We start from the raw sequence: 20,557 nt of genomic DNA, 5'->3' as shown, positions 1-20,557 counted from the left end.
AAAGCCTTGTCTTCCTCACCATGCAAGGTGGTAAGCACATAAGGTTCAAAGGTTTATGTCAATTTACTTTCGGATCTCCTGCTTTTTAAACCTCTGTGGTGAGGAAGCAGCTCTTATTGTTTCCAAATCAATTTCATGTTGAACAATGCAATGAAAAGGAATTATTTCAAAAAATGAAAAATGTTCAAGTAACCTATAAATCTAAGGCCTGATGATGGGTCATTAGAGCCAGTGGGTGAAGAAGAGCTTTGTCTGCTATCAAAGTTCCTAGACTCTTTAGTCTCTATTGCTACGCATTTTTTGTCCCAGGCAGGTAGAGCAGCCTTGCTCTGGGGCCTGCAGGGTGGATCAGTGTGGCATGACTGCACACAGTATGAACCACTGGGCAGGGAAGCAGCTGGCTACTAACTGGAAGGTTCTAATCCACCCAGAGGTGCCTCAGGAGAAGTCCCACTCATCAACTTCTGAAACACCACAGCCATTGCCAACTCTGCGGAGGACAGTTCTCGGTTCTACAGTGAAACACTGGGGGTCTCTGTGCGTCAGAATTGGCTCAACGGTGGCTGGTGGGCTAAGCCTTGGCTGCTCATCCTATATAGAAACACTACATAGGGTCCCTGTCCGCGGGGCTTGGTGTTGGGATTATTGGCAAGCCACGGTGTATGGTTGAACATATTTCCCTGATAAAAGGCGTGGTGAGAAGAGTGCGGAGACTGCTGGTCTGTGGTTAAGGGAGGCTTGTCCTTGCTGTGACCTTGAGCCTCATTGCTGTCCAGCTGAGTTCCCCACACGGGAGCCCTTTATCCTCACTTGTGTCTGAAATTCCAGAGCTCCGGGCAACAACCCTGGTGGCGACCTCTGTAACTCTCTTATTTTCCTTTGCTTTGTTTTGCTTTCGGTACAAGATCACGGGTGCCTTGATGCCTGCCAAGAAACACTATGCAAGGAGAGAGCCATTTCGACTGAGTATTACACAATTTCGTTAGGAAACCAAAACCAGGACTTCAGACGTGTTGCCAGAAGCTGGAGTGAGAGTCCGTCTGGAACTAGAAAGCCCTTCCCTGACCGAGCTCACGTGTTTCTCTCTCGCAGCTGCTGAAAGGTGTTACCATCGCCAGTGGAGGCGTCCTGCCAAGAATTCACCCTGAGCTGCTGGCCAAAAAGCGAGGGAGCAAAGGCAAGTCTGAAACGATCCTCTCCCCTCCCCCCGAGAAAAGAGGAAGGAAGTCCACATCGGGCAAGAAGGGGGGCAAGAAATCCAAGACTGCCAAACCACGGACGTCCAAAAAGGTGAGCCAACGTCACACCGTGTGAGCCAGGGATACCCCCCACCCCACCCCCACTTAGAGCAAGCTGAAGGTTCAAGGGCCGAAAAATGGAAAGATGATGGCAGTGCCAGCTTCTCTGAAGGGCTGAGAAGCCTGTACCTTGATGGGGGAGGATATCATGAGAATGTGAGTAGAAAAACAAAACTTTGAAACAAGAATTCACATCATCAAACAGGGGCCACGAGAAGTGTGGGGCGGGGAGCTTTCTGTGGTTCCAGATCCCCCTCCCCAACCCCCACCAAAATCTTAAGATGAGAGAAGATTACCTGGAACCCTAATTTATTTTTTAATCTTTTTAATTATTCATTTTATTGGGAGCTCTTACAGATAGTATAACAATCCATAATTCAATTAGATCAAGCACCATTGTACGATCGCTGCCACCATCAGTTGGAACGCTAATTTATTTTTTTGGGGTTTTGTTGTGTGAAGATTTATTTGCGTTAGTTATGTTAAAATCTTATTCCATGGGTATCCAGCCATCCAGCTAGCTCTCAGCAGGAACTGGCATGGTTATGATCATTACAAATCCTTCAGGTCTCCAAATATGAAGTCTTATATCCTATCCTTTTTGTGAGAACTCATTTCCATCCGCTGTAGCAAAAATCTGACTCTTCGCATCTTTTAAAGCACTCCAATGTGCACCAATTAAGTGGTGGAACGCTAATTTTTATGTCTCTATAGAAACCCTGGTGGCTAGCGGTTATGTGTTGGGCTGAGATCCGAATGGTCGACAGTTTGAAACCACCAGCCACTCCACAGGACAAAGACTGGGTTTCCTACTCCGTAAACAGAGTCACGGAAACCCACAGGGGGGTCCGATACGAATCAGCCTGGCCTCGGTGGCAGTGAGTTTGGTTTTGTTGAATAGAACTCCCTGGGAAAATCGCTGGTCTCCCGTAAAAAGTCTGTTGAGTTGGGAGAGCTTCACCTGATAGGAGCTGTCACTCTGAGAGGCCATTTGTGGAGCAATACTTTGCCGTGGTACCTCGTCGGGGAACCACTAGCCACCCGTAGCTATGACGGTCTGAATCCAATGTAAAACCCACGTATTAGTTGCACCCACTGCGTTTCAAGACTGCGACAGCCCTGGAACCGCAGCCCTGGGCCATCCCCATGGCCGGGCTGCACTGCCTCTGTTGGGTGCAGTCCGGTCGGTTTCTACTCATAGCGACCTCAGGTACTACCGAACAAAACACTGCCCAGTCCCATGCCACCCTCACGGTTGTTCCTATGTCTGTGCCCATGGGTGGAGCCACTGTGTTAGTCCAGAGCATCAACGGCCTCCTTTTTCGCTGCCCTTCAACTTTACCAAGCATGAGGTTCCTCTCCAGGCACCGGGCTCTCCTGACAGCCTGTCCAAAGTCTGTGAGATGAAGTCTCACCGCCCTTGCCTCCAAGAAGCGTCGGGCTGGACGTCCCAGGACAGAACTGTTTGTTTTGTGGAAGTCCGTGGTACTTTCGTTACTCGTGGCCAACACCAGAGTTCCAACGGGCCGATTGTTCTTCCATCTCCCGTGTTCAGTGTCCATCTTTCACAGACGAAGAGCCGATGGCCTCCGAAGGTTATCGTTCTGCGGCTCTTCATGGTAAACAAAAGATGCCACAAGTTGGCCGTACCTCCTCCGCTCCGTCCCAGAGCAGTGTCCTGGGAGCCATCCCCCTGAGGGCTTGTGGAGGTCCCACCAACTATAGTCACCGGGGAAAGCAAGACATCATGATGTGCACGCGTCTAGCTTTGGGCGAGGACTAGAGGCACGGGGGCGGGGAGGGTGCTTTAAACACACTTGATTTCCCACAGAACCCTGGCCATTTCCGTGTGCCTGTCCTTCGCTGCTCTCAGTGGAGACGTAGGAGGGCCTGATGGCTAGCTTTTTCATTTTGTCCCCAACTTGTAGCGGCCATGGGAGGTGCTCCATAGCCCACTGAGGGCGTCTGGGGGGACTCTTCCCATCTGTCTCTCTGTTTTCTACCAACAGTCCAAATCAAAGGACAGCGATAAGGAAGGAACTTCGAATTCCACCTCGGAAGACGGCCCAGGGGAGGGATTCACCGTCCTGTCTTCTAAGAGCCTTGTTCTAGGGCAGAAGGTAATAAAGACGATTGTAATGTGCCACAGCAAAACATGACTGCATTTTTATAACCTTTTGTTTACAAGAAACGGTGCCTCCATCGTCCCTCGCTCCTGCGATACAGCTTTCTCGCGGTCCTTGAATTATTCATGTTTCAAACCAACGAGCTTCGGTGGTTTCTCCTCTGTGAGTGGTAACAAGCTCTTTCAGGTGGGGAAGTTGTTGATGCTGACCTGTCGGCTGAAGGTTAAGCACAGAGAATCTTTCCGATCAGTAGACAGAATGGCCTCTGATTTTCCTGGGGATCCCCTCCGCCTCAGTTATTTCTGTGCCCAGCAGAACCACCCAGAACTGACTTTCCAAACACCCTGCCTATGTAGTCCAATGCCATGTATCAAAGAATGAAATGGAAATCTGCTTCCTAACATCCCTGCTGTTAAAGAGAGGAATTCTTCACCAATAATTCAGCCTGCACTCCTTTTGAGGCTGCAGAAAGAACAGACGGGGCTATGCACGGCGGCAGTCCTCAGCAACACAGCACCGGCACGGCCGGCCATGCAAATAACCCATCCCTATGAGTGTGCAGTTGACCGAGCAGATGACTCCCCTGCGGAGCCGATTAGGGTGAAATACATTATCCAAGCAGTGTCTGTTAATCATCTCTCTGCTGGCTGCATGCTGGCACGCCGACAATCGTGTGACCTCCATTCGAACAACTGGGCATAAGAAGGGCATAAATATGGCGGGTCCTAGTTCACCTGGAGAGCAAAGCAGCAGAATTGCTGCTCCCTCTAGGACAGTGGTTCTCAACCTTCCTCATGCCGCGCAACCCTTTCATACAGTTCCTCATGTTGTGGTGACCCCCCCAACCATAACATGATTTCCGTTGATACTTCATCACTGTACTTTTCCTACTGTTGTGAATCAGGCAACCCCTGTGAAAGGGCTGTGTGACCCCTTAAGGGGTCACAATCTGCAGGTTGAGGACCACTGCTCTAGAGAGTATCCATGGGAGTCCCTGGGTCGTGCACCTGGCTATGAACTGAAAGAATAGGGGTTTCTCGTCTACCCAAAGCATCGCAGAAGAAAGATCTGGCAAACTACTTCAGGAAAAACAAACAGCCATTAAAAGCCCCACTTTATTCTGAATGCACAGGGAGGTTACAATGAGTCAGAATCAACTCAGCCGTACCTGGTTTAGAGGATGAGGCCATGGGGGAAAGCTTGCTTTCATTTATCTAGTGGGGGATAGGGAGACGACCCCTCCATTCCACTAGGCTACAAACACATAGGCAGCAGGGCACAGGGTAGCCCCAAGGATGTGGTCACCAAGGGACAAGGTGGCCAGACCTTGGCTGTTCAGACTCTGAGGATCACTATCACTTAACAGCCCTGCCCCCAAATCCTGATTGGTACTGCTGTAAGAAGAGCCACAGAGCCGTGGGCTCCCCTTGCAGGAGCTCCTGAGGGTGACGTACCAAAACCAAGGCCCCTCAGCTTGGGAACCAAAGACAGGAGCTACAGGGAAACACATGGGAAGGTGGCCCCACTAGTGGTGCAGGAAGAGGCGTCTCCAAATGAAGGTCAAGTCCCCTGAGTTCCAGAGAGTCTGCTAAAACCTGGATGTCAGGAAACGAGGCTATCGCTCCAGAAGCAGCCTCTTCCCATCAACATTCTGTAGAATTCAGAGGGTTAAGGGAGGGAGACCGCGTACGAAGGTTTTCAGTGGGGTTTGATCTCTCCCAATTCTGCATCCTTTCTCCCTGACGCAGCTATCCCTGACCCAGAGTGACATCAGCCATATTGGCTCCATGAGAGTGGAGGGCATTGTCCACCCAACCACGGCTGAAATCGACCTCAAGGAAGAGATCGGTAAGGTCCTGCAACTTCATTGGCGGTGCCGCAATGTCACGCTTGGGGGAAGTTGGTCACTACTGACTTGCGACTGGCTCGGGGTGCTTTGTGTGTATCCAAACAGCTTTACCAGACTGGACACTGGTTCCTTCTGCACTTTTTCAATCGGGGCCACCATGAAGAGTGCTGCTATAAATATTCATGTCCGTGTTTGGGATAAGATGCTGCATGTGTTTTGATTTAAAGATTGAGGATGTCGTTGGTAAAAAGGAAACATGCATCTCGAATAAAAAGGACACATCTTCAAGGCTGTGACCATTGAGTTATGTTATCGGTGGTACTCTGAGAGAGGGCAGGGGAAGTTACCGTGGACATCAGAAATACATGTGAAATGGCCACCGCCGCATCCGATTTTCCTCGACAGAGCTGCCTTCAACTCTGTTGACAGTCACATGAGTAAAGGGCTTTGTCCCTGGGATCCAGGGCTCATCTCAGGATTATTGCTGGCAGCTGGGCCTCCTTTGGTAGCACTAGCCGCCCCACCCCCTACCCCTTAGCCCAAACCCCCCCAGGCTTCCAGGTTTGCATACAGTTCTGTTTGGCAGCCAGCTAGCTCTCCTGAAAAGAGAGAGTATTTGTCACCGCCCAGCATGAGCGAGAACCGGGTATTTTCTTGTTGGAAAACAGGCCATGAAAATGACCCCTTCACACTTCAAACCCACACCTTATTAGTGGTCATGAGAGCTCCCCTCTGGGGAAAGATGCCTTCTAGTAAGACCTTTAATCTCTTCTTTTCCTTGAGTATTTTATTGTGGTTTGGGTGAAAGTTGACAGTTCCCCATTCAATCCGTGATACTCCTCTTGTTTTGAGACCTTAATCGCAATCCCCTGAATGCCACGGCTCTCTCCCCCTGGGCTTCTGGTTCCCATCTCTCCTCCTTTCCTGCCCCTTCCTGTCTTCTGAACTCTGTTTTCAGCAAATGTTGCCATGTTGGTCTCACGGCTAATTGCGTGAAGGCAGGGGTAGGGAATCATTTTTCTACCTCATTTGCCGGTCATGGAGCCCAACATTTCATTTCCTCACCCCTAAACTGGTGAGGCCCGGCATGTTGGTTGTATTGATTTAGTGCGCCTTAGACAGCCTGAGGGCCCCACCGACATTCCCCACCCCTGCTGCCATTGCCCACTGTTTACTACAGGGTCCTCCGGCCCAGAGAGGGCTCAGTGCCAGGTTTAAAGGTGTCTAGGACCGTATCCATAGGGGTTCTGACAGTTTCTATCAGACGAGAAAATGCTGGCGTTTGCTGTGATTTTGAATTTCCTTCTACATTTTCACCCGTGCTCTGTCTGGGACCCTCGATTATGCTCTCCATCAAAGCGGTTGGTAGAGGTTCTCGGCATCATCTGGTTCTTCACGGCATTAGTCACCCCGACAAGCTTTCCAACCCCTTGTCTTTGTGGACTATGCTAGGTGGCCTTCATCTTGAACTTGGTTTGCCTCTCAAAATGGCAGTGCTCCTGCTTTACATACAAGGCTGTGCCCAAAAGTATTGCTCCCATCGTTGCAGTGCAGACATGCACAGGCGTGTTTCAAACAAAACACGTTTACACGTGGTTCTGAGATCAGTGGGTAAATACAGACATGTTGTCTCAGTAATACAAAATGGAAGTCCACGGGGCCCCCTGGAAAGGGACGGAGGTCCAGTGGAATGGGCTGGAGACGCCGTGACCATGGGCAGAGGTGGAATGTGGTATGCCCAGGTCCAGTGCGGAGAAGCTGGAGTCTACGGGAGAGACATGGATAGTGAGTCGCGTGGAGACCCGGGGGTCCTTGGGAGCCCGGCACCGGAGAGCGAGCGGGAACCTGGCATCGGGAGTTCCTCCAGGGGAGTGCCGAGAGACAGGGGAGCAGAGGAGAGACACTGGGACTCGCTAAGGGAGAGAAACTGTGATTCAATGGAAAGAAGCAGAGGATTCGTGGGAAGAAGTGTTCTCCTGGAGAGAAACGAGAGTCAAGTGGAGAGAAATGGGGGACTGCGGAGAAGCTGGGGACCAGTCAAGAGCAACTGGGGGGCAGTTCGGAGAAACGGGATCAGTCGGAATGAGATGAGGATGGCTCGGGAGAAGTTGGGGAGCATAACTGAGAGAAATGGGGGGCGTGAAAGACGTCATTGAGGAAAATGGTGAGCGGGTCACTGCTGCCGCCTCGGGTCGGTGGCTCAGTAGCATTCAAAGATGGTCCTTCAGTGCTGCACGGTTCAGTACACTCGGGCTCATGGGAGATGACACAGACAGGAGAACGAAGATGTCGTGGAAGCCATAAGGCTTCCTGATAACCCTTGCGATGACCCGGTGTGTCATACATATTAAGAGAGCCTTGGACCGGACCACGAGGCAGATCTTGCCTAAAGAGCAGCGGACAGAAATACAAGGAGGACACAGTCTATCTGGATCCGGATCTGAAGGAGGTGATTCGGGACGGACAAGAGAGAAGAATGGGCATAGACTTGGCACACCATTAACATCTGTGGGTGCCACTGTCCTCAGAGTATTTTTATGCAGTTGGTTCCACCGGAAATGTAACATTTAAAACCTATTCTGGGCTGCAAATGTATTGCCTTAAATAAATGTCTACTGTAATCTTTTTTTAAAAAGAAGAGGTCCTTGATAGTGGAATTGTGATCGAGATTCCTGGTGACAAGGAGGAAATCCTTTCTGAAATGGTGGGAGGGGGCACTGCAGAGCAGACAGACGACAGAAGGACTGGGCACTGGAAGAAAGGAAGGGCTGTTGGCCAGCGCGTTCTGGGGCAGCACCAGCGTGAGAGAGACGAGGACAGAGAGAGACGAGGACAGAGCTGATGCAGGAAGGGCAGCAGATGCTGCAAGGAGGCCTGAAGCCAGGCGTGCGATGACAGGAGGAGATGAGAAGGAGCCAGGAGAGGCGCTGAGCCTGAGACAGAGGGGATACAGCTCCCCAAAGCCCATCGGTAGGCCACGGGACAGCCACTGACAGAAGGGTCTCGGCAGGGGATGAGCCGGTCAGGGTGCAGGGTAGCAACGATGAAACACACTTTCCTCTAGTTCCTAAATGCTTCCTCCCCACCAACTATCATGATCCCAAGTCTACCTTACAAATCCGGCTAGGCCAGAGAAGATCTGGTACAGATCAGAGCTGGAAACGCAGGGAATCCAGGACAAATACACCCCTCAGTACCAAGAATGAGAGTAGAGCTACCAGGAGGGGAAGGGGAGGGTGGGGGAGAAAGGGGAACCAAACACAAGGATGTACATATAACCCCATCCCTGGGGGATGGACTACAGAAAAGTGGGTGAAGGGAGACACTGGTCAGTGTAAGACACACAAAACAAATAATAATTTATAAATTATCAAGGGTTTGTGACGGAGGGAAGGAAGGAGAGAGGGAGGGAGGAGGGGAAATGAGGAATTGATACCAAGGGTTCAAGTTGAAAGAAAATGTTTTGAGAATGAAGATGGCAACAAATGTAGAAATGTGCCTAACACAATAGATGGATGGATGGATTGTGATAAGAGCTGTATGAGCTCCCAATAAAATAATTTTTAAACGGGGGGGCTAAAAGCTAATGTAAAAGGAAGGAAGAGAGAGAAAGAAACAGCCACCCGAAGGAGGTGAAGAGGCAGAGCAATGGGCGCGAAGGAGACTGAGTGTGTTTTGAGGCGGGCGAGCACCTTTCGTGACACAGTGACAGGTAGAGGAAGGATAGGTACTGGGTTCTTGGAGAAAAGCATGATTATAAGAACGTTTGAGGCGATGTTTCGGGAGGGAACGGAGATGTGGAGCAGGGTGAAAGAATGACGTGGCCTGTGGAAGATGCCGCCACAGGAACCAACCACGTGCCTGAAAGATTCACGGTCTGAGACAGGGACTCTGCAGAAGACGGAGAGTGCCAGCGTGACAAAAGCAAGAGAAGAGGAACTAAAAGTCAAGTGAAGGAAAGAAGAAAGGCCAGACCCCATGGTGGCCTGAATTCAGGATTGAAGAGCTTGGCTTGCCAGCCCGGCCATTGGTCCGTCCAGACCCACTGGTAGGCTTCATCCGGCACAAACCACCAGGCCTCCTGGCCTCTTAAGAGACGCATGACGACTCCAAGCCCACGCAGCTAGCCTTGTGCCTCAACCCTCTTGAGACAAGCCTACCTGCCTGAGAAGCTCTTGGACTGCGGTCACCACGGTCACCACTCCCAGGCCCACTGCTGGCTGAGAGGCCAAGAGTGGCTTCGTTCTTCATTTCCATCTAAAATTCCACCCCCCAGACTGGGCCCATCCCATTGGCTGTAGGAGGTCACCCTTGGGCCAGAAGCCCTTTCCTCCTGGGACACTGAAACAGAACACAGGGTATGGGCCACCCACTGCTGCAGCCAATGACAGAGACCGGGTGAGAATCGGCGTACCTTCTAAAAGTCGGTGGGATAATGCTCCAAGACAGCCTTGTTTCCTTCCACCGTTGAGGGGGATTTGACTTTCCTGGGAGTTAGCACATCCATTGCTATCATTTTTGTTGTTGTTACTCTAAAGTCTTCGTGATAAGAGTGTTCTAGCACTCATTTACTGAGCTCAGACTCCTGGAGTACATTCCAGGGCAGGAGGGGAGGGTAGGGGGCGTTTCTGCAGCTGTAGGGACCAAGCCTAAAATGTGGTGCATGTAGCGAGCTTGTCGGGAGTCATTAGAGGTCCCTCTCTCACGATCAGATAGCCCCACCGAGATCACCGGGAAAGCCGAGATGCAGACACTGTGACAGACGTCAGCAGTCTAAGTATATTGATTGTCGATCACACGGGGAGCTGGAACTTTCGATCGATAATGTCCCTTCTCCTCCTGAAGTGGGGGAGACATATTGAAGGAAGTGGGGGTCCTGGGTGGATTGATGGGGTTTTCCTACCTGGCTCTTTCCTTGGAGGCCTGGTGGCGTAGTCAGTATGCGTTGCCTTGCTACCTGGGGTTCAGTGGTTCAAACCCACCAGCTGCTCAAAGGGAGACAGATGAAGCTCTCTACTCCCCACAGAGTTATAATCCGAGAGTCGGGATCAAGTTGATGGCTTTGAGGGTTTGGGGTTTTGGGGTTTTGTCCTTAAGGAGCCCTGGTGCCAATATGGGTGAGGCGTTAGACTGCTGGCGATATGTTGGTGGTTCAAGGCCACCAGACTCACCCAGGGAGAAAGAGGAGGCCGTCTGCTCCTGGAAGAGTTGCAGGCTTAGAAACCCTCTAAAGCAGCGGACCTCAACTTGAGTCAAGACCCTTTTGGGAGTCGAACGACCTTTTCACAGGGGTTGCCTGATTTCCAACAGTAGCAAAATGACAGTTATGAAGTAGCAACGAGAATCATTTTATGGTTGGGGGTCAGCACCACATGATGAACTGTATTAAAGGTCGCAGCATGAGGAAGGTTGAGAACCACTGCTCTAAAGGATTGCTATGAGCCTGAATCGACTTGATGGCAGTGGGTGTGTTTTTTGTGTTTGTTTGTGTTCTTTGTTTGGATGTGTTCAAAGGGAAAACATACATATGTTTTCATATGACCCTGTACCTGCTGATCCTTCAAGGGCAGCACAAACTGTCCAGAGACCGTTTCGTGGAGCCTTCCTCCATCCAGCGTGCAGCCCCAGTCTTGCCCCTTCCGTCTTCCTTTTATCCTGACAACTTGAAGATCATGAAAGGGGTGGTGCTCCTCTGTCCTTGCGGGTCACTGAGAGTTTAACAAGGCTCAAAGCACTCGGTGCCATCCAGTAGAAAGCATCATCTTTCCCCAAAAAGCAGCTGGTGCTTTCCAGCTGCCGGCCTTGGGGTGAGTCGCCCAACTTGTCCCTCACTGTGTGGGGTTCTTACCGGACCAGAAGTAGAAACCGCTAACTCCTGGGGCCAAGTGGTCTCTGTTGAGACAAGACCCCGAGGAAGGACATGTCCTGACATCAAAGACTCAGGAACCTTCTAGCAGGCAGGTAGTCAGAGATAAGACACTCTAATCATTGGGAACGGAGGCCCAGAGAACATGGCAGTGGCCAAGACCTGTGATCCCAAGAACCCACTGGTTGGTAGTGGTGCCAAGGTGGGGACAAGCCTGCAAACAGCCCCCCCCCCTCCATAACTCCAGAGGCTCCTGCTGAGCCACCTGCCTGGGCCTCCACTGTGGCTCCATATCCAGGGGCAGCTTGGGGACCAGCCCAGGAGAAGCCAGCGGCAGGGTCTCTGAGATGCTTTGCTGCATGGGGTGCAACTACTCAGGCACCAAAACGCCAGTTTAACCAGCACACTGTGGGGATTTAATCTACAGGACAAGATGCTGGAGTCTGGTTTTAATTTTTTTTTAAGTCTTTTCAAAATTATGTCATCAAACTTCTTTACGGTCAAATCACCCCCTAAGAAGCTTCTGTGTGTTGTTTTCATCCCAAGCCTGGCTAAACAGAGACATTGACCACCAGTGAGCACTGATAAACCAGAATTTCAATGGTGGCATCTGATCGCTAGCCTCTAAGGGTAGCTTGTGTTTTTCTGGCCGACTCCCTGTGTCAAACATTGCCATGACATTAAGTAGAACAAGCACAATGGGCTCCCCTTGTTCTCCTTCACAGGTAAAGCCTTGGAAAAGGCGGGGGGGAAAGAGTTCTTGGAAACAGTCAAGGAACTTCGTAAATCCCAAGGCCCTTTGGAAGTTGCAGAAGGTAAGTGTGGGATTGGGCCCATGATATGTAGCCTCAATGCTGTCTTGCTGTCGCCAGCCTCACTTGCTTCATGCACATTCCATGAGTGGAATAAAATGTGCCATCGTTGACCAGGAAGCAGATAGTTAAAACAGGCCCCTGCGGGTTGTTTCATAGGCTCTGGGGAGTATAAAGTACCTGGACTACTGTATAGTTCGAGAGGCTCACAAATCCAAAGCCAGTTGCACTCAGCTAAAATCCAGATGCCAGCAGAGCTACATTCCTCCTGGAGATTCTAGGGGAGAAATCCTTTCCTTGGCTCTTCCGGGTTCTAGAGGCTGCCTTTCTTCATTGGCTAGTGGTTCCTTCCAAAACTAGCAGCGTCTCACTCTCTGCCATTGAGTCCATTCTGCCTCAGAGCTACCCCATGGAACTGCCTGCGTGGGTCACCAAGACTGTCTCTGAATCTGCCTCTCTCACATGAAGCTAGCTGCTTGTGATCATAGATGGTAGGCCCCAGGCAGCACCCTTGTGGCATAGTGGGCTACACAGTGGAGCTGCTAACTGCAGGTCGGTGGTTCTAACCCTGTAGTCTCTCGATGGAGAAAGATGACGTGTTGCCTGCTACTGTAAAGATGTGCAGTCTCGGGAACCCAAGGAAACAGCTCTCCTCGGTCCTACAGGGGCAGTTTGGTTTGGGGAGGTGAAGCAGCTGGTTAAGCTGCTGGCCTGAAGGTGGGCCTTTTGAGCTCACCCAATAGGTGCCTCAGAAGGCCTGCCAGTGTGCTTCCAAAAGATCAGTGTCTTGAAACCTCATGGGGCGCAGTTCTGTTCTGCAGTACATGGGTCGAAACTGACCCAACAGCCAGAGGTTTGGTTTTTTTATCGTCTTATGTTTGGGTTTTGGCTTGGTGGGTTCAACCCCACAATCCAGGAGAATCTCCCCATCTCGAGACCCTTAATCACATCTGCAAAGTTCCTGTTGCCATGTACGGTAACAAGGATAAAAGGTAACCCATTTGCAGTTCTGGGAGTAGGAGGTGGACATTTGGGGAGCTCCTTCGTCAGCCTCCCATAGCCCAATAGATGATCCTGCTGTGCACCTCTGAAGAGGAACTACTTTGAACAGGTAGCATAACCTAGTGGCAAGTTTGCTTTTCAGAGATGCACCTTATAAAGGTGGCACGCTGTCCCATCAACACCAAAGGTTGTCTGCAAAAGCGGTTCTGGTAAGTTCTGGTAAACTTACCTCCGAAGCCTCATGGGAAGCGCACACCTTGTCCAGTTAGCTTCTCTGCCCCTTCTTGGCTTCAGGAAATAACACCCAGCATTTCTCTGTCACGTCCTAGCTGCTGTCAGCCAATCCAGCGGCCTCGCTGCCAAATTTGTCATCCACTGTCACATCCCCCAGTGGGGCTCTGACAAATGTGAAGAACAACTTGAAGAGACCATCAAAAACTGCTTGTCGGCAGCAGAGGACAAGAAGCTAAAGTCAGTCGCATTCCCACCTTTTCCCACTGGCAGGTAAGATGCGGTGCTCCAGACTGGCGGCGTACCGTTTCTCTTGGTGGCCTCTGCCCTGGGAGCCAGCTGCCCCCCACCCCCAGTATATTCATCTGAGCTGGGCCTTCCATGAGCAAAGGCTTCAAGGACAGCCAAACACGTTGAGTAGGTGGTATCGCAAGCCAAGTCTCCACCCCTCACACAGAGAAACAGGCCAAGAGGTTCTTTGGGAGGCTGGTCTCATGGCTAAGGCCAGCTCCCTGCCTGCTTGGCGTGAAAACCCTGGGGGAAAGCAGCCTCAGGGAATGGATAGGAAGTCCAGAATAGTCAGAGGCAAGGTGGTATATGAATTTTGTTTAGCCCTTTTGTTTTAGAAAGTTCTGGGGTGACATAGTTTAAGCTGGACTGCTAATCTCAACGTTGATGGTTCAAACCCATCCGGCTGCACCTGGGACAAAGGCCAAGCCATCCACTTTCCATAAAGATTACAGCCAAGAAATCCCTGTGAAACAGTTCTACTCTAATAACGTCACCATGAGTGAGAATTAACTCAGTAGCAATGGGTTTGGATTTTGTGGGGAGGGGTGCCATTTTAAGACCCAACTGTCTCTCTTTAGAACGTGTCTAGAGCCCATGGTCCGAAACCATCGGGCTAGTCTACGTGTGCTCTGTGATCCAGCAGCAGAGCCCTCCTGGGAGCTGGTTAGAAACACCGAGTCGCAGGCCTTCCCAAACCTCCCAAATCAGAATCCCCGACTGAGTCCTCCGGTAGAGCCAAGTAGTTGAGGGTTTGACAAACATTCAAGAGAAGCCAAAGGCTTGCTGCAGAGGGTACTGGGAAATTATGGTTTCAATTGTCACCGATCCCAGAGAGCAGTGTGTCAAGTAGATCATGACATCTGTCCTCACACACAGCATTTCTGCTCTCAAGTGCCAAGCCAAAGCCATATATTGCTTTCATTTTGAACACCCTCTCGCTCTGAGATGTCCTTCGTTAACAGATAGGACTTCCACTTAGATGTTTCCACTTGGAGCCCGGTTCAGGAGAAGGCTCTGAAGGGAAAAAGACCCAGTTTCCTGCTGTGATCATGTCCCAACCAATCCAGCCATGCTGAGTCTGAGCAGCCAGGATCCAGAGGCCCTGAGGTCTGCACTCTGCACAGCGGGAACCACACGCTGGGCAGCCCATCCTAAAGCCATATAAGAGAGCTTGCTGGCTGACCCTACATGGCCTCCTATGGTTTTGTCCCTATGCTCTGGCTCAGTGGCAAACAGCATTGACCTCGCTCTCAGGTGCTTGGGTTCTTAAGCAATTTTCACTAGCCCAGACGTGCTCCGTCCCTGGATGAAATGACAGTGGTGTGTGCATGTAGGTTAATGAGAGTGGCACTAACTGGAAAATGAAAACCAGAAGTGATAAGCAATGACGGGCACGGCTTTGGAGGATACATACTTGTCCTGCAGGAATGACTTGTATAGCACGTCAACCAGCTTAAACATATTTTCAATGGCGAATTACTAGCGTTTTTAAAGGCAAGCTAGACTGAGTCCAGCAGCATAGATACAAGGGCCCAGGGCCACCATCCTGCCAGCTGGATGGCCCTGCTGAAATGAGTGTACGTCCGAGTCAGTGTCAATGCTGCCCACGTGGGAAAGGCCCTTTGCCTGTCCCTTCAGGCTGTCACTTATGAGTAGAAGCATGCGTGCACACAGGGAAAGCAAGGACCCAGGGCCCTCCACCCCTCTCCGCCAGCTCCCGAGAGCGTTGTTCCCATGCGCTCCAAGGATCAACATGTCAGTGACGTGCATTCTCGATCCTTTGTGTCTAGGAACTGCTTTCCCAAACAGACAGCGGCCCAGGTCACCCTCAAGGCCATCTCGGCCCACTTCGATGACTCCAGCGGGTCCTCGCTGAAGAACGTTTACTTCCTGCTTTTTGACAGCGAGAGCATCGGCATCTACGTGCAGGAAATGGCCAAGCTGGATGCCAAGTAGCTGCATATCCAGGTTCACCCACAGAGGACGAATTCAGTCCTGAGTGGGGTTTGATTTTTCACACGGAGGGTGGAAGGTGCCACCAGGGGGGCAACCGTAGGGGGAGCTGGTCCCCCGGCCAAGGCGCCTTCGCATTTTATATTCTGGTTAAAAAGGCCTTGGTATGTCACGAGCCAGGTCTCCAGGTGGGTTTTTTTTCCCCCGTGTATGTGTTTTGGGATTTTTTTGGGGGTTTTTTGTATTTTTCCTGTTTTTAGTTTTTTTTTAAACAACAAACCTCGTTTTAGATTTCTAGCATTGACTTTTTACACATACATACAAATTCTTTCAACATTCCTAAAAGTTTCTGTTATTCCTCTGCCCGCCCCCACCCCCACCCCCAGGAAGCGTGACTTGGGCTTTGTTTGTTGTGTGTTCCATGATGGAAACTGGTGCTTTTCTGTTTCACTGCCCCCTCACCCCCGGCCCCCAGGCATATCTATAACGACTCCTAAAGTGGTGTTACTTCCGTCTTTTTTTGTTGTTGCTTTCTTTTTTAAAGAAAATGAAAGAAAAAAAAAGATTTACTGTCTTTCTTACATCATGTTGTCTCCGTATTTTCTGTTTGAAATACAAGGATCTGTCTGCATGGGTGGAGACTTGTGGAATGGCACTAAATGGAGTAGACACGGGACAAAACGAGGGCAAGGAGGGCACAGGGCCAGTCTCAAAGCTGTGCCCCCTTCACAACTTCAAGCTAAATAGACACTAGTGGTCAGCAGAAACACCGCCCCTTCTCAGGCTGCCTCAGCTTGGTGCCTTTCAGCGTATTGTGACGCCTTGAAGTTCAAGCCTCATCTGGTGCTGCCTTGACTTTCCCACAGGGAAGACGCGTCCCCTCCTGTCCACCCTCCCTTCCCTCTCCCCTCTGCCTCCGCATGTCTCCTGTGCTTGAAGCAGGGCATGGGGCGCACGGATTCCTATGAAGAGAAACTGCTGCCATTGCTTAACTCCGCCTCCAGTTAGACCCCCACCGCCCTGGGCCCCGGGTCAGAGAGCACCACAGTGGCCTGCTTCTTCCACAGTAAGGCTTGCTCCTGGAAAGATGAGCAGTCTTGTCCACAGGCCCTGGACACAAGTCCCCGTCCACAGTGCCTCTGCCTCTGGCCTGGGCTGAGGCGGCCTTTCTTCAGGCCCTGAGGCAACAAAATGGAAAGGACTTTGGGCAACAGGCTGAGAGCCGCTGTGAGGCTGGCATCCCAGGAACACTGGCAAATGCCCAGAGGCCGCCCTCAAAAGCCGGCAGAAGGAGCAGACCCGGGTGAGGAGGGCCCTCACTTTATCCAGATGAGGTCACCAACTGCTCCTGCCACCGAGGGTCTACCCTGTGGTCCAAAGCAGGGTTCTCACTGTCAAAATCTCTCCCAGACATGCCAGTAACAGTGGCCATGAGGTACATGGCCACTCACGATAGCCCCTGGTGGGTCAGAGTAGAATGTGCTCCACAGGGTTTCCAGTGGCCGGTTTTTTGGAAGTAGGTTGCCAGGTCTCTCCTGTGTGTGACCAAGTGGACTTGGTTAGCAGCTACGCACTTGACCATTTATGACACCAAGGAATCCCCTCTCAAATATACCAATAACAGAGGTTAAGCTAGTAGGCACACTGGTTAAGCAACTGGCTGTTAACCGAAAGGTCAGTTGTTCAAACCCACCAGCCACTGTACAGAGGAAAGATGTGGCAGTCCCCTGGGGTAAGATGTCGGCCTTGGGTACCCTATGGGGCAGTTCTCTGTCCCACAGGATTGCGATGAGTCAGCGTGGACTAGACCCAACAGAGCTGGCTTGGGTTTACTACTGATCTCATTAGTCTCCTGATTCTAAGCATGTAGAAAGTATACTGAGAGACTTAAGATCATCTACTGCTTCTTTAAACCCATTAAACAAAATGCATAAGCTCTAACCACATCAATCAACCACAATCATTTCCACAATTTGTCAGAAAAGAGTCACCTAACTAAGTTAGCCCCTATTGATTTTACTTTATCACATCATCCTGCTGTTCCCCATCCACAGGGGAAAGGAATCATCCACGGGCTCCAAGTAGCTCTCGGAAGCTTATCCGCCACCAGATCATGAAGCCCCTGCCGAAACAGAGACCCTCTGCCACCAGGTCACCACAGCCACCTGCCTCTCTCCGCTCTCCCAGGGGCCCACCTGCTCTGCCCACAGCCCTGGTCAGCAGCCCAGCTCACCTGCCTCACCATGTCCTCGTAGGCCTGGATGGCGGCCCGCTGGCTAGAAACCTGGTTAAACTTGCCAGGGAACGGCACGGTGCTGCCTGTGGCCAGGATGAGATGGGAGAAGAGCAGGGCCTGTGAGGGCAGAGAGAAGAAAGGGGGATGTGGGACAGGCTTCTGCCCCCCAAACCAGCCCCTGCAATGCAAGGACCACCAGGTGGGAACAGCCCCTCTGAGCGCACTGAGGCAGCTCCAAGGCCGGCCCTGAAACCACGGTCCATCCCTAAGGGAGCGGCTCATCCCTCCTGCTGGGAGAATACCTTGGTGACCAAAACCACCCACGTGGACACCGGGAGGCAGAGAAGCAGACACCCCAAAGTGACGTGTGGGGATAAGCAGGAGTCTGGCCCTCAAAGTGGAGGGAGGGGAGGGTCTCCTGGGAAGGGGATTTCTGAAGAAGCTTTTCACTCAATAGATCCTCCTCCCCATCGCCTCACCTCCCAAAAATAAAATCAACCAAAAATCTTGTTCAGGGCTAAACACAAACAATTGAGCAAAACAGAGCTGTTCTGATAGGGGTAGAGGATTCTGGATAACTCGGGCCCGTTCTCCCCCAGAGAGCCAGAGAGACCCTCCAAGGGCCCCTGCAGGGCTCTGTGAAGCAGGGCTGGAACCCAGGACTAGAACCATCCTGGGAATCTTTCCAACCAGGGCATTCTTTCGCCCTAACAGTAAGTCAAGAGAGCGTAGTCACACTAGCTCCCATAGTCCTTCACGGTAGGAAGGCGCTTTTTTCCCGATTCCCCGGAGCTCTGAAGGCTGCGGGGGGCTGGGCCTCGAGGTGACCCTCAGGAGGGGTAGGAGGGTGGCCATAGTTCACTGTTGGCCTCCAGTCAGTGCATGAGGGATCTGTAGGCCAGGGGACATACATGAAGCCCTGGTGTCCTGGTGACTATACAATGTGGACCCATCAGCCACCCCATGGGGAAAAGATGAGGTCGTTAATGCACATCAACTGCACTGTTACTATTACTCGATTTATCCAGTCCGGATTAGAACTGCATGTAAGAAAGACCATCAGTCTGTCTTGGAAAAAGGCCAGAGTGCTCATCTTATGTACTTTGGACATATGGTCCTCATCAGGAGAGGGCATCGTTTTTGGGTAGAGCGGAAGCTCCTCAATGAGACCGATTGGCACAGTGTGGCTGCATCGATGGGCTCAAGCAAAGGAACAATTGTTACAATGGCGCAGGACCACGCAGTGTTTTATTCTTTTGTGCACAAGGTCACTGGCAACTAACAAGATGGCACCTAGCGATTTGTACCTCCTGGTTCTCAGGGCCTTGTGTAATTTCTGCCCCTTGACTATGCGATGGCTTTAGTGATTTTAACTGGCCGCATACTTTGGACACAGTGTTTCCTTCTGTCGTGCATAGGGTTGCTATGGGTTGGAGCGGACACAATGGCACCTCACAACAACAAAAGAAAAGCCATGTATGCACATCCAAAGACTTCCGCAAAAGAGAGTCCACAACACGGGGGAGGGACTATTAATGACACGCTGGATAAGGAGCTAATTACTAAAATCTGTAGAATTCTTTTTTTGTTTGTTTGTTGAAATTTTCTATTTTGTGTGCTAATGTGGATTTCTGACTCTCAGTAAAAAATATCCTTTCCCTCTTTTGTTTTCTTTTAAAAAAATTATTTTATTGAAGGGCTCTTACAAATCTTCCAACAATCCATCATTCAATTGTATTAATCACACTGGTACGTATATTGCCATCAACATATCCAAAACATTTTCTTTCTACTTGAGCCCTTAGTATCAGCCTCTGTCTCTCTCTCTCTCTCTCTCTCTCTCTCTCTCTCTCAATCATTCTATTGGGGGTTCATACAACTCTCATCAAAATCCATACATACATCCATTGTGTCAAGCACATTTGTACATTTGTTGCCATCATCATTCTCAGAACAGTTTCTTTCTATTTGAGCCCTTGCTGTCAGCTCCTCTTTTTTCTCCTCCCTCCTTCACAATTCTTTTTTGTTTTTAATAAACGTGTTTGTCACTAAAGACTCCAAGTCTATTTCAGTTTTACTTCACACCCTTGTTTGTTTGTTTGTTTGTTTGTTTGTTTGTTTAGCCCCTCAGGCCATGATTTGTTTGGGAGATAAGGAATCTGGAGGGAATTTTTCTTTTTTAGTTGTTAAAGAAGCGTACTATGTATATTATCAGAGCCATTTCAAGAAATTATATCAACATCAATCACCCATTAAACTGCTCCATAGATGTGGTTCTCTCGTTTTTAAACTATAGAATTCTACAGCACCTAAATAAGACAAAAGCTAACAACCCATTGGACTAAAGACACGAGCAAACAGTTCACCAAAATGATAATTAACAAACACGAGAAAATGCTCACGATCACTTGCCACCCAGGAGATTGCTAAGCACAACAGTGATCTATCACCTTGTACCCAATTCAAGAAATCAGAAAACAACACATGCTGGAGAGGGTGCCAAGAGATTGAAAGTCTTATGCACTGCTGGTGGGCTCGGTGACCGTACAGCCGGGGTGGAAAATTATGTAGCCCAACCTGAAACAACTGAGAATAGGAATCCCACACAACCCAGCAACACTCAGCTGGGTAGATACTGTAAAGACGTGAAAGGCAGAACATGAACAGACAGACGTACGCTCTCCCATGCTCACTGCAGCACAGTTCAACTAGCAAGAACCTGGAAAGAGCCCAGATGCCCATCAGTGGAAGACTAGGTAAAGAAACTCATACACACACACACAAGGGAATACTTTACATCCCTAAAAAACAGTGATGAAACCACTCATGGCACCTGATGGCATGGATGGGCCAGGAGACCATTATGCTGAGTCATTCACCAAAAGGCCAGTCT

The 20,557-nt window shown here is 50.5% G+C and overlaps 1 protein-coding gene across 1 annotated transcript in view; it reads left to right on the top strand.

Moving 5' to 3' along the window:
• MACROH2A2 (macroH2A.2 histone) overlaps nt 1–16,009 on the top strand; it is a 59,706-nt gene extending 43,697 nt beyond the window's left edge. Inside the window, exons 4-9 of the mRNA XM_075533981.1 lie at nt 1,093–1,290; nt 3,308–3,418; nt 5,173–5,272; nt 11,865–11,954; nt 13,283–13,457; nt 15,266–16,009. Of these exons, the coding sequence (XP_075390096.1) occupies nt 1,093–1,290; nt 3,308–3,418; nt 5,173–5,272; nt 11,865–11,954; nt 13,283–13,457; nt 15,266–15,431 (840 nt within the window). The 3' untranslated portion in view covers nt 15,432–16,009. The remainder of the gene's footprint in view (nt 1–1,092; nt 1,291–3,307; nt 3,419–5,172; nt 5,273–11,864; nt 11,955–13,282; nt 13,458–15,265) is intronic.
• The last annotated feature ends 4,548 nt before the right edge of the window (nt 16,010–20,557 follow it).

Source organism: Tenrec ecaudatus, chromosome 16 (genome assembly GCF_050624435.1).
Source record: "Tenrec ecaudatus isolate mTenEca1 chromosome 16, mTenEca1.hap1, whole genome shotgun sequence".
Taxonomy (NCBI): Eukaryota; Metazoa; Chordata; class Mammalia; order Afrosoricida; family Tenrecidae; genus Tenrec; species Tenrec ecaudatus.
This window is presented reverse-complemented; position numbering and strand designations above follow the sequence as displayed.